Consider the following 12,262-nt stretch of genomic DNA (forward strand, 5'->3'; position numbering starts at 1 on the left):
TCCCTAGCAACCGGGGACGCCGTGGTGTCACGTGATTGTCAGCCGGCCGGTCGGTACGCAGCTGAGGTGTCTTGCACTCAGGCTGAGTGACAGGTCGCCCGGCCACTCAGCCTGCAGTGCACCAGCTGCAGTGAGACTGGACTCAGGAGGCCGGACCAATCAGCCTTTGGTCCGGGCTCCTGGTCCAGTATAAAGTGTCAGTATTGCCAGCAGGTTATCGCTGGCTATTAGTTCTTCTAGTCCCAGCTCCCCTGCTCCGTCCCAGCGTTCCCTGCCCTATATCCCCTTCTGCTTGTCTTCTCGTGTTCTTGACCCTCCGCCTGAACTGTGACTACTCCTTGCTTGCCGATTCTGTACTGCGTTGCCCGTGTGGTTTGATCTGGCTTGTTCACTACTCTTTATTGTGTTTTGTCCGTCTGTCGTGTTTTGTGTTCCACGTATTCAGTACAGGGAACGTCTTCGTGGTTGTCCGCAACCGCCTAGGGTCGACTGAGGCAATTAGGCAGGGACAGTGGGTGGGATTAGATCAGGGCCCACTGTCTGGTTGTGTTTGTCGTTGCTGACAGAATAGCCAGCCTTATACTGCCCATTGCCCCATGGACGACAGGACCGCCATGTCCAATATCGTGGACCAAATGCAGCAACTTAATACCATGGTCCAGGAACTTGCTATGAGAGTCCAGGATCAGGAGACGACATCACGACAGCTCACTGTAACCTCCCCATTATCTCCCGAACCACCCGTCCAGCTCCCTGACAAGTTTTCGGGGGACCGTAGTAAATTCCGTACTTTTCGGGAGGGGTGCAAGTTGTTTTTTAGGTTACGGCCACGCTCCTCAGGAGATGAGACCCAGAGAGTGGGCATTATCATGTCCCTCCTCCAAGGACCCCCGCAGGAATGGGCTTTTTCTCTACCACCTGACTCTCCTAACCTAAGGACCACCGACCAGTTCTTTTGTTCACTGGGATTGCTGTATGATGACCCGGACTGTGCAGCCAATGCCGAACGTCAGCTAACTGGGTTAAGACAGGGTCGCCGTCCAGTGGAAGAGTACTGCTCTGAGTTCAGGCAGTGGAGCTGTCTCTCCACGTGGAACGACCCAGCCCTCCGGTTTCAGTTTCGGGAGGGTCTTAGTGACCGACTGAAGGACATGCTAGTAGCATACCCCACTCCCGACTCGCTCGAAGAGAGCATGACACTAGAGTTGACCGTAGATTAAGGGATCGACAAAGGGAGAAGGGTACTCCTGACCATCACAAGACCCCTATCTCTCCCGTTCCGTTCTCCAAACCTCCCCTTCCTGTCTCACCACCTTTCGAGGAGCCGATGCAGGTAGACTCCACCGATGCCAAGGCCCGACGAGCCCATCGCCTGCAGAATAAGCTGTGCTTTTACTGTGGAAAGACAGGACACCAGGTTCGGCAGTGTCCCAACAAGCCGAGGTCTTTGACGGAAAACTTCAACGCCTGAGAGATTATCGAGGGGGTCTCTCAGGCGCTCAGGTATCCTTCAAAAATAAGCTGTTGTTGCCCATTTCCTTGGTGTTGGGAGGTAAATGTATTAGTGGGTATGCCCAGATCGATTCTGGATCATCAGCAAATTTCATTAACCCCATGTTTTTTTCAGGCTTAGAGGTATGTCCCTTGCTGCTCCAGCGTCCAGTTGGTGTCACTGGAGCAGACTCTGCTCCCTTTTCCCAGGGGGATGTACGGTATAGGACCCCTTCCATGGAGGTTAAAGTAGGGTCTGTCCATGTTGAAAATCTGGATTTTCTTGTTATGCATAATCTGTCGTCTGATGTTATCCTGGGGTTACCCTGGCTGGATGCTCATAACCCAGTCTTCGATTGGTCCAATAGGGAACTTGTGCGGTGGGGGCCTGGGTGTGCATCACATTGTATCGCGGTTTCCCTTGCAGGGTGTTCCCCGGCGGAGGGAGAGATTCACGAATTCTTGTTGGATTATTCCGATGTATTTGATGAAAAAGCAGTGGACGGGTTGCCACCCCATAGACGGTATGATTGCGCCATTGATTTAGTTCCCGGTTCCAGATACCCCCGAGGTCGAATATTCAATTTGTCCTGCCCTGAAAGAGAAGCCATGCGAGAATACATAAAGGACAGTTTACGCAAAGGCCACATACGTCCTTCTTCTCCCATGGGTGCTGGCTTCTTCTTTGTAGGCAAGAAGGATGGGGGTCTCCGGCCTTGTATCGATTACCGGGAACTGAACAAGATCACTGTTAAAAACCAACACCCCCTACCGTTGATTCCAGACTTGTTTAATCAAATTGTGGGCGCTAAATGGTTTTCCAAGGTTGATTTACGGGGGGCTTATAATTTAATCAGAATCAGGGAAGGTGACGAGTGGAAGACCGCATTCAATACCCCAGAGGGCCATTTCGAATATCTCGTTATGCCCTTTGGGTTATGCAATGCCCCGGCGGTCTTCCAACACTTTGTTAATGATATCTTCCGTGAGCACCTTGGACGTTTTCTTGTTGTCTACCTTGATGACATTTTGATCTTCTCCTCAGATTGGTCTTCCCACGTAAAGCAGGTCCGCACGGTAATGGAGCTTCTGAGACAAAATAATCTTTTCGCCAAGGTGTCAAAGTGCCAATTCGGTATCCAGGAGGTCTCGTTTTTAGGTTATAGCATCACCCCCAATTCTTTTGGTATGGACCCCCTTAAAGTAGCGGCTATTGTAAAATGGGAACGACCTAGTAACCTGAAGGCCTTACAAAGGTTTTTAGGTTTCGCTAATTATTACCGGAAATTTATTAAGGGGTTCTCAGTTATAGCTAAACCCCTCACTGATCTTACTAAGAAAGGGGCGAATCTGGTACACTGGTCCACAGAGGCTATCCAGGCATTTGACATCCTTCGGCAATGTTTTTCAGAAGCTCCAGTACTGGCCCAGCCCGACTTCGAGCGCCCTTTTATTGTTGAGGTGGACGCATCCGAGGTGGGTGTGGGAGCAGTTTTATCCCAGGGAACTGATACTCTTACTCATCTTCGGCCAGTTGCGTACTTCTCGAGGAAGTTCTCCCAAGCGGAACGCAACTACGATATTGGGAATAGAGAATTACTGGCTATTAAGATGGCATTTGATGAGTGGAGGCATTTCTTGGAAGGGGCCAAACATAGAGTCACAGTGTTGACGGATCATAAGAATCTCATTTATCTGGATACCGCCAAACGACTCTCTCCACGTCAGGCCCGATGGGCCCTGTTCTTTACTAGGTTTGACTTTGAGATCACATATCGACCTGGCTCTCGTAATATTAAGGCTGATGCCCTCTCTCGCAGTTTTGATTCAGGGAACATTCCTGAGAAACAGGTCGATACGATCTTGAAACCAGGGGTTGTGGTGTCTGTCTTACAACCCGACTTGGTTACTCTCGTGGCTGAATCTCAGGATTTGGCCCCCCATAACACTCCTGACTCCCTCCTATTTGTGCCACCGAACCTTCGCCTCCGGGTCCTGGAAGAGATCCATAGTTCCGTGTTGGCAGGTCATCCAGGGATAGCAGGCACTAAATACTTGCTCTCGCGCAATTTCTGGTGGCCAACTTGGGCCCGAGATGTTAAATCATTTGTTGAAGCATGTGAGGTCTGTGCTAGGTCCAAGGTTCCCCGTAGACCACCGGAGGGATTGTTACATCCCTTGCCGGTTCCTACGAGACCTTGGACACATATATCTATGGACTTTATTACCGACTTACCAGTATCTAGGGGTAAGACTGTCATTTGGGTAGTGGTGGATCGATTTTCCAAAATGTGTCACCTTGTTCCACTGCGTAAACTCCCTAGTGCTCGTTTATTGGCCACGTTATTTATTGGTCATATTCTGCGGTTACATGGTGTCCCGGAGAATATTGTTTCCGACAGAGGTGTCCAGTTTGTGGCCAAATTCTGGAGGGAGTTCTGTGGGAAGCTGGGAATCTCTTTGTCCTTCTCGTCGGCTTTCCATCCTCAGACGAATGGACAAACTGAGAGAACCAACCAGTCTTTGGAACAATTCCTGAGATGTTTCATAGCTGATACGCAGGATAAATGGCGAGATTTCATTCCTCTAGCTGAATTTGCTATCAACAACCATGAACAACGTTCTACTAATATGTCACCTTTTTTTTGTAACTATGGTTTCAATCCCAGGTATTCGTCCGTTCACTCTGCAGAGTCTGTCAATCCCTCAGCTGAGACAATCTTTTCTAAACTGTGCACAGTTTGGGCCCAAGCTCATCAGAGCTTGGTTAAAGCCTAAGAGTCCTACCACAAATTCGCTAACAAAAGACGCATATCTGGCCATCTATATGCAGTGGGTGATAAGGTCTGGCTCTCTACTCGAAATCTTAAATTAAGGGTACAATCGGGAAAACTGGCGCCCAAATACATTGGGCCGTATACTATAGTGGAAATCATTAATCCAGTTACTTTCAGACTTAAATTACCTGCATCTTTTAGAATTCATTCTGTGTTTCATAAAGCTCTGTTAAAAAAATATGTGCCGCCGGTGTTTCCATCACCTCCTCCTGCCCCCGTGGTCGTTCAGGGTGAATTGGAGTATGAGGTGGAGAAAATTCTAGATTCCCGTTGGGTACAGGGATCATTACAGTATTTGGTCCACAGGAGGGGCTATGGACCAGAGGAGCGTACATGGGTGGCACTTAGGAACGTGCACGCTCCTCGACTGATCCGACGATATCATACGCAAAACCCGTCTAAGCCCGGTCCAATGGATAAGGGTCCTGAGGCCCCTCATAAGAGGGGGGGTAGTGTCAGGAACTTACCTTGTCCGGCTCCAGCGGCGTCTTCTTCCAGCTCAGCTTCGGCTGACGGCTCAGGAGCGCGCCGCTGCTCCGCCCGCCGGAGCCGAGTGACGTCACGGAGACCCGACGGCGTCCCTAGCAACCGGGGACGCCGTGGTGTCACGTGATCGTCAGCCGGCCGGTCGGTACGCAGCTGAGGTGTCTTGCACTCAGGCTGAGTGACAGGTCGCCCGGCCACTCAGCCTGCAGTGCACCAGCTGCAGTGAAACTGGACTCAGGAGGCCGGACCAATCAGCCTTTGGTCCGGGCTCCTGGTCCAGTATAAAGTGTCAGTATTGCCAGCAGGTTATCGCTGGCTATTAGTTCTTCTAGTCCCAGCTCCCCTGCTCCTTCCCAGCGTTCCCTGCCCTATATCCCCTTCTGCTTGTCTTCTCGTGTTCTTGACCCTCCGCCTGACCTGTGACTATTCCTTGCTTGCCGATTCTGTACTGCGTTGCCCGTGTGGTTTGATCTGGCTTGTTCACTACTCTTTATTGTGTTTTGCCGTCTGTCGTGTTTTGTGTTCCACGTATTCAGTACAGGGAACGTCTTCGTGGTTGTCCGCAACCGCCTAGGGTCGACTGAGGCAATTAGGCAGGGACAGTGGGTGGGATTAGATCAGGGCCCACTGTCTGGTTGTGTTTGTCGTTGCTGACACACAGCCCCCCTAAACTAGTGGGACCACAAGTATTTTTTCTGATTTCTGTATTTCTTACGCAAGGTCTATCTAAGTTCCATACTGTGCAGTGTCCATAAAATGGTGAACCCCAGGGGTAAGGGTCGAGGACGAGGGCGTGGGGTTCCAAGCGATGCAGGTGGCAGAGGCCGTGGTTCAGGGTGAGCAGTGGCACACCGCAGACGTCCACTCCCTAGCTTCTTTGCCCAACTTACGGGGTCTCATGGTAGACCGCTATTGAAACCGCAGCAGTGTGAACAGGTGATCACGTGGATAGCTGATAATGTGTCCAGTAACTTATCCACCACCCAGTCTTCCACGCAGTCCACCCATGCTACCCAAGGGAGAGGAACCCTTGCTCCATTAGCTCAGCCTCCTTCCCCACAGCCTGGCCCCTCCATCCACCACCACCACCACCAGGCTCCCAGGAACTCTTTTCTGGACCCTTCCCTGAGTCAGAGCAACCGGAGCAGTCGATCTGTCCTGATGCCCAAACTATGCAGCTCAGGCAGTCAGTGGGTGATGAGAGTGGGGACTTGTAAGCGGGGTTGGAAGAGGTGTCTGATGATGGCGATGAGACCCGGTGAGGTTGTTGTCATGGATGTAATTCAAAGTGAGGAGGAGAGTGAGGAGCTGGTGGATGAAGACGAGGTGACTGACCCGAGCTGGGTGGATAAGCCTAGTGAAGACCGTGCTTCTGAGGGGGAGGCAAGATCACCCGCAGGACCGGTTGGAAGAGGAAGAGAGGTGGGCATAGGGAGAGGCAGGGGCAGAGCGGGTAGATCAGCAACTGTTTCACAGAGTCAAACTCCCGTGGCCAGGGCTAGATGTTCCCAAGTCTAAAGGTTTTTTAAAGAAACTGCAGATGACCGGACTGTAGTGTGCAATGTGTGCCACGCCAGGATCAGCAGTGGAGCCACCACTACCAGCCTAACCACTACCAGCATGCGCAGGCATATGAGTGCTAAATACCCCACTCAGTGGAACCAAGGCCGTTCAGCAAGTGCAAGTCGCACCCCTGCTCCTTCCCCTGTGTCAGGTGCTGGCTCTGTCAGTCCCCCCGCCCAGGCCCCAGCCACGAGCGCCTCCCGCCCCACACCCACCCCTTCGCCTCCACTATTCTCCACACCCTCCAGCAAGGTGTCCAAGCGCAGCGTTCAACTGTCCCTGCAGCAGACCTTTGAACGGAAGTGCAAATACACTGCCACTCACCCGCATGCACAAACCCTAAATGTGCACATAGGCAAACTGCTGAGCCTGGAGATGCTGCCCTATCGGCTGGTAGAGACAGAGGCTTTTAGGAACCTCATGGCGGTGGCTGTCCCTCGGTACGCTGTCCCCAGCTGCCACTACTTTTCACGGTGTGCCGTCCCAGCCCTACACCAGCACGTGTCAGATAACATCATCCACGCCCTGACCAACGCGGTCAGCGACAAGGTCCACCTAACCACGGACATGTGGACAAGTGCTGGCGGGCAGGCACACTATATCTCCCTGACGGCACATTGGGTCAACTTGGTGGAGGCTGGGACAGAGTCTGATCCTGGTTCCGCTCATGTGCTGCCCACACCAAGGATTGCGGAGCCTACCTCGGTCACGGCTTCTCATGATTTGTACACCTCTTCTTACTCCTCTCTATTACCCTCAACGAGCACGTCACCTCCATTTCATAGCATCAGCAATGCTGTGGGTAAGGGCCAACAGGCGGTGTTGAAACTGCTGAGCTTAGGCGACAAGAGGCACACGGCCCAGGAGCTGTTGCAGGGCATAACGGCGAAGACAGATCTTTTGCTCGCGCCACGGAGCCTTAAACCAGGCACAGTTCTGTGTGACAACGGGCGGCTCTGCAGCTTGGCAGCCACACTTGTACCATGCTTGGCCCACGTGTTCAACCTAGTGGTGCAGCGATTCCTTAAGACCTACCGCAATTTGGCTGACTTGCTCACCAAGGTGCGGCACATCTGTGTGCATTTCCGCAAGTCAACCACGGATGCTGCCACCCTTAGGGCAGAGCAAAGGTGCTTGCAACTGCCAATTCACCATCTGCTGTGCAACATGCCCACGAGGTGGAATTCCAGATGGTAGCCAGGGTTTACCAGCAACGCAAAGCCATTGTGGAATGCCAGATGTCAACCTCAGTAAGAAGTGGTAGTCAGGTCAGTCAGCTACCTCAAATCTACAATGAGGAGTGGATGTGGATGTCTGCTATCTATCAGGTACTGGGCCCCTTTGAGGAGTTAACACAGATGGTCAGCGGCGATGCCATCATTAGCCTCACCATCCCGTTGCTGTCTGCTTCAAACCTCCCTGCTGAGCCTTAAGTCTGAGACTTTACCTTTGTCTCAGGAGACGGGTGAAGAACATCCGCTGCTAGACAGCCAGACCACCCTGACGTCAGTTTCTCACTACGGAGTAGAGGATGAGGAGGATGAAGAAGAGGAGGAGCAGACTTGTGCCACCACTGAAGAGGGTACCCATGCTCAATCCTTAGTTGTTGAGCGTGTATGGCCTGAAGAGGAGGAATTGGTGGAGGAGGAGGAGGAGGAGGAAACTGAGGCAAGGGAGGAGAGGGAGTTCTTACGTGTTGGGACCCTGGTGCACATGGCTGACTTTATGTTAGGCTGTCTTTCCCGTGACCCTTGGGTTAAAAAAATTTTTTGACAATACAGATTACTGGGTGTTCACCCTCCTGGACCCTCGGGACAAACAGAACTTTCCCACTCTTATTCCTGCCGAGAAACGCAGTATGAGAGTGAATCAATATCAACAGGCCCTGGTGCAGAAGCTGAAAATGTACTTCCCATCTGACACCACTAGTGCCAGGGGACGTAGTTCTGTGGGCCAAAGAGCGGGGGAGAGGAGGGGTGGAGCAGGCAGCTTGTCAACGGGCAGGGGAACACTCTCCAAGGCCTTTGACAGTTTCATGGCACCTGGCACCCCAGCAAGACTATGTCAACTGTCCCCAGTCTAGACAGAGTAGGGGGGAAGCCTTCAGGAAGATGGTGAGGGAGTACCTTGCTGACCATACTACCGTCCTTCCCAATCACTCTGCTACATACAACTACTGGGTTGCAAAGCTGGATACGTGGCCCGAAGTGGCGCTTTACGCCTTGGAGGTGCTGGGCTGCCCTGCCGCTAGCGTGTTGTCAGAGCGGGTCTTCAGTGCAGCTGGTGCCATCATCACTGATAAGCGCACCCGCCTGTCAACTGACAGCGCTGACAGGCTGACGTTTATAAAAATAAACAAAGCCTGGATTTCACCTGAATTCAACTGTCCACCCGGGGAAAGCAGCTCAACATGAAGATTCTTGATATCTCCTCTCCTCCTCCTCCTCCTCCTCCTCCTCCTCCTCCTCTTCCTTCAGCCAACAGCCAAGTCTTCTTCCGCCATGCTGTGTCTCTCCTAATTATTGGGAGGCTCAATTGCTTCATCAGTCACTTCTAATGGTTCTGTGAGTCCTCACTGCCATGGTCTGACGTCACACTACGTCTGGGGAGGAGCGGGACTGGTTGCCGGGGGCCCGCCGATCACGCCCCCGCCAACCAGCCAGCTGTTTTATTTTATTATTTTTTTTGTCTAGCCGTGGCCTCACCACCCCTGGTGGAGAGGCATCAGGTGTACCCTTGATGGTGACCGACAGCTGGCCTAGCCAGTTAGCTGTCAGCACCTGGGTTTGTGTCCACTATAAATCCCAGCCCCTGGACTCACTCCAATTTTTGGGAGGCTCATTTGCCTCCCAAAGGAGGCTCACTTGCTACTTCTGTTTTAATGGTTCCCTGTGTTCTCACTGCCATGCTGTGTCAGGCTGAGTTTTTGGGTGGTCCCTATGCCTACCTCTGTTTTAACCAGGCTGTTGCACAGAATTAGGCATAATGGTGCCATTAGGCAGCCTCAGAGGCATGCATACATGCTGCCCCTGCTGCTTCCTGTCCATTTCCGTTGTGTTTCCATCAATTTCTGAGGTTGACAGGTTTTCACATGACCTTCCCTCTACCGAACTTGAAATGGAGGCTAAAAGAATAAGTAGGGCGCCATAGGGTAATACCGTATAGGTGAATAAAATAGGATAAACAGTCAAAGTTAGAACTGCTCAGTGAAGAGTAGGTAAAAGTCGTAGCAGCCAGGCTCCAGATGCAGATGTTGAGATTCCAAGCCAGGGAATCAGGGGATAAGTGGTGATCGGTGAAGTGTCCGGTCCACAGGTTTAGGCCGGGGACCTTTGGAGCCACAATAACGGCGCTTCACGGCTTACGGATGATAATTCCAAAAAAATATAATTTAATGGTCTCATGGACAACGTGTTTCGAGGCAACACATACCTCTTTGTCGAGTCGGACTACAAAACAAAAGGAGAGATCGAGGCGCTTTCTAGTGTAGTATCCAAGCACAGGTTAGTAGAGGCTACAAAAGGTGAACAAGCAGTATGCTGTGGTGCTAAGCTTAGGCACAACTCCATTGTAGGCTTAGAGAAGCTGACCGCTGCCGGCTCTAGGTGTCTCCAGGTAACACCCGGAGACCTATTAGAGTTACTATCTGTATATAAGAGTGTTTGCTGTGTATATCTACATGCCTGAGGAAGGCTCTGCCTTATTATAGAGCCGTAATAAATCTTCACTGTATATACCTATGCCTATGGTTATATACTAAGCGGCATTTGCTACCACTGTGCATGTCACCTGCGCCGGACTCATCCAAGGTCTTCCTGTCCCAGACGGCTGCTGCTGGGAAACCTCTACTTTGTCAGTAGGAGAGACATGGTAGGACACACAACAATGATCTCTTAAATACATGCCAAACATATGGCGGGAGATGTGAAGAACAAAGGTGCCGCCCCCTGATGTCCGGGCTGGCTGTGTTGAACTAGAAACAGTTCGTACGATAATAACATTAAGAACTAATATACAGCATAATCATGATTATAAATATACAATTGTCAACATAAAAATATAAAAATAAAAACTTCTGAAGGTGCCGTAGTTTTTCTTTTAAAAAGGAGAGGTCACATGACAGATATATTTGTGACATAACTTCTCCTTTTTAAAAGAAAAACTACAGCACCTTCAGTTTTTATTTTTATATTTTTATGTTGACAATTGTATATTTATAATCATGATTATGCTGTATATTAGTTCTTAAAGGGGTTGTTCACCAATTTTTTTTTTCTTTCAAATCAGCTGGTGCCATAAAGTGCCAGAGATCTGTAATCCACTTCTATTAAAAAATCTCCAGTCTTCCAGTACTTATCAGCTGCTGTGTGTCCTGCAGGAAGTGGTGTTTTCTTTCCTGTCTGAGACAGTGCTCGCTGTTGCCTCCTCTGTCCATGTCAGGAACTGTCCAGAGCAGCAGCAAATCCCCATAGAAAACCTCTCCTGCTCTCCAGACTAGAAATAATACAACTTCCCGTTGGGCATACAGCAGCTGATAAGTACTGGAAGGCTTGAGATTTTTTAATAGAAGTAAATTACAAATCTCTGGCACTTTATGGCAGCAGTTGATTTGAAAGAAACATTTTTTTGGTGTACAACCCCTTTAATGTTATTATCGTACAAACTGTTTTTAGTTCAGCACGGCCAGCCCAGACATCAGGGGGCGGCACCTTTGTTCTTCACATCTCCCGCCATATGTTTGGCATGTATTTAAGAGATCATTGTTGTGTGTCCTACCATGTCTCTCCTACTTGACAAAGAGGTATGTGTTGCCTCAAACGCGTTGTCCATGAGACCATTAAATGATATTTTTTTGGAATCATCATCCGTAAGCCGTGAAGCGCCTTTATTGTGGCTCCGGAGGTCCCCGGCCTAAACCAATCTACCGAACTTGAGTCCCCTGCAAAAATGCTCGAGTCTCCCATTGACTTCAATGGGGTTCGTTGCTCGAAACGAGCACTTGAGTATTGGGAGATACTCGTCTCGAGTAACGAGCACCCGAGCATTTTAGTACTCGCTCATCACTAGTCCTGATCTGTCTAGCTCTAATTCCTAGGTTTATATGGAAACAAGAGGGCGAGTGATGCACCGCGTACAACAATGGCGCCTGTTGGTATGTAAGCTGCATTAAGCCATGGCACAGTACAAGACCTTTTTACACATGGTGTTTGCACAGACCCAATTTTGATATGGATTAGCACCGGTTACCTGAGATTTGTTACAGTGAATCTATCTACTTTGTCATTTTATCCTCAGATTATTAAGAAGTATGAGATCCAACCAGACCCTGATGGTGGAGAGATTACAGCCATGGCGCGAATTGTGCTCACTCCAAACAAACCCATAAACCTTCAGCTGCTGGAGAGAGCGGCTCAGTGATGATCGGTGGACGGGAGGGGTCGGGGAATCGGAGACGTTACTGCCGAATCTCGTCTGAACTCCACGCACAGCGCTCCTCTCATCTCAACAAAAACTGACATTTTATACCTTAATCTTTTTAAAGATTCTTCACACAAATTGTTAGTTTAAAAAATAAAAATAAACTAATTGCTTTATTTTTACCACTAAAGAATTTTATTAAAGGAAAATAATAAAATCGAAACCTGATCCATCCCAAATGATGTCCGTAAGACAGGGACCTCAAACTGGTGCCAAATCTCTACCCCTCAGACGCTAAAATAATCAGGGACCGTGCGACAATCCTGATACTTCAGCAGAGGAGCTCCATCTCCATGACTAGCGCATGCTGAGATAAAACTACCACACATGTCATAGCGCATGCTGAGATAAATCTACCGCAGATGTCATAGCGCATGCTGAGATAAATCTACCACAGATGTCATAGC

The 12,262-nt window shown here is 50.0% G+C and overlaps 1 protein-coding gene across 1 annotated transcript in view; it reads left to right on the top strand.

Moving 5' to 3' along the window:
- The window catches only part of LOC138800496 (sterol 26-hydroxylase, mitochondrial-like), a 223,648-nt gene extending 211,655 nt beyond the window's left edge, over nucleotides 1-11,993 (top strand). The window contains exon 9 of the mRNA XM_069982210.1: nucleotides 11,673-11,993. Coding sequence (XP_069838311.1) covers nucleotides 11,673-11,795 — 123 coding nt within the window. The 3' untranslated portion in view covers nucleotides 11,796-11,993. The remainder of the gene's footprint in view (nucleotides 1-11,672) is intronic.
- Nucleotides 11,994-12,262: the final 269 nt, after the last annotated feature.

The sequence above is a fragment of the Dendropsophus ebraccatus genome, chromosome 9 (assembly GCF_027789765.1).
Source record: "Dendropsophus ebraccatus isolate aDenEbr1 chromosome 9, aDenEbr1.pat, whole genome shotgun sequence".
NCBI classification, from domain to species: Eukaryota; Metazoa; Chordata; class Amphibia; order Anura; family Hylidae; genus Dendropsophus; species Dendropsophus ebraccatus.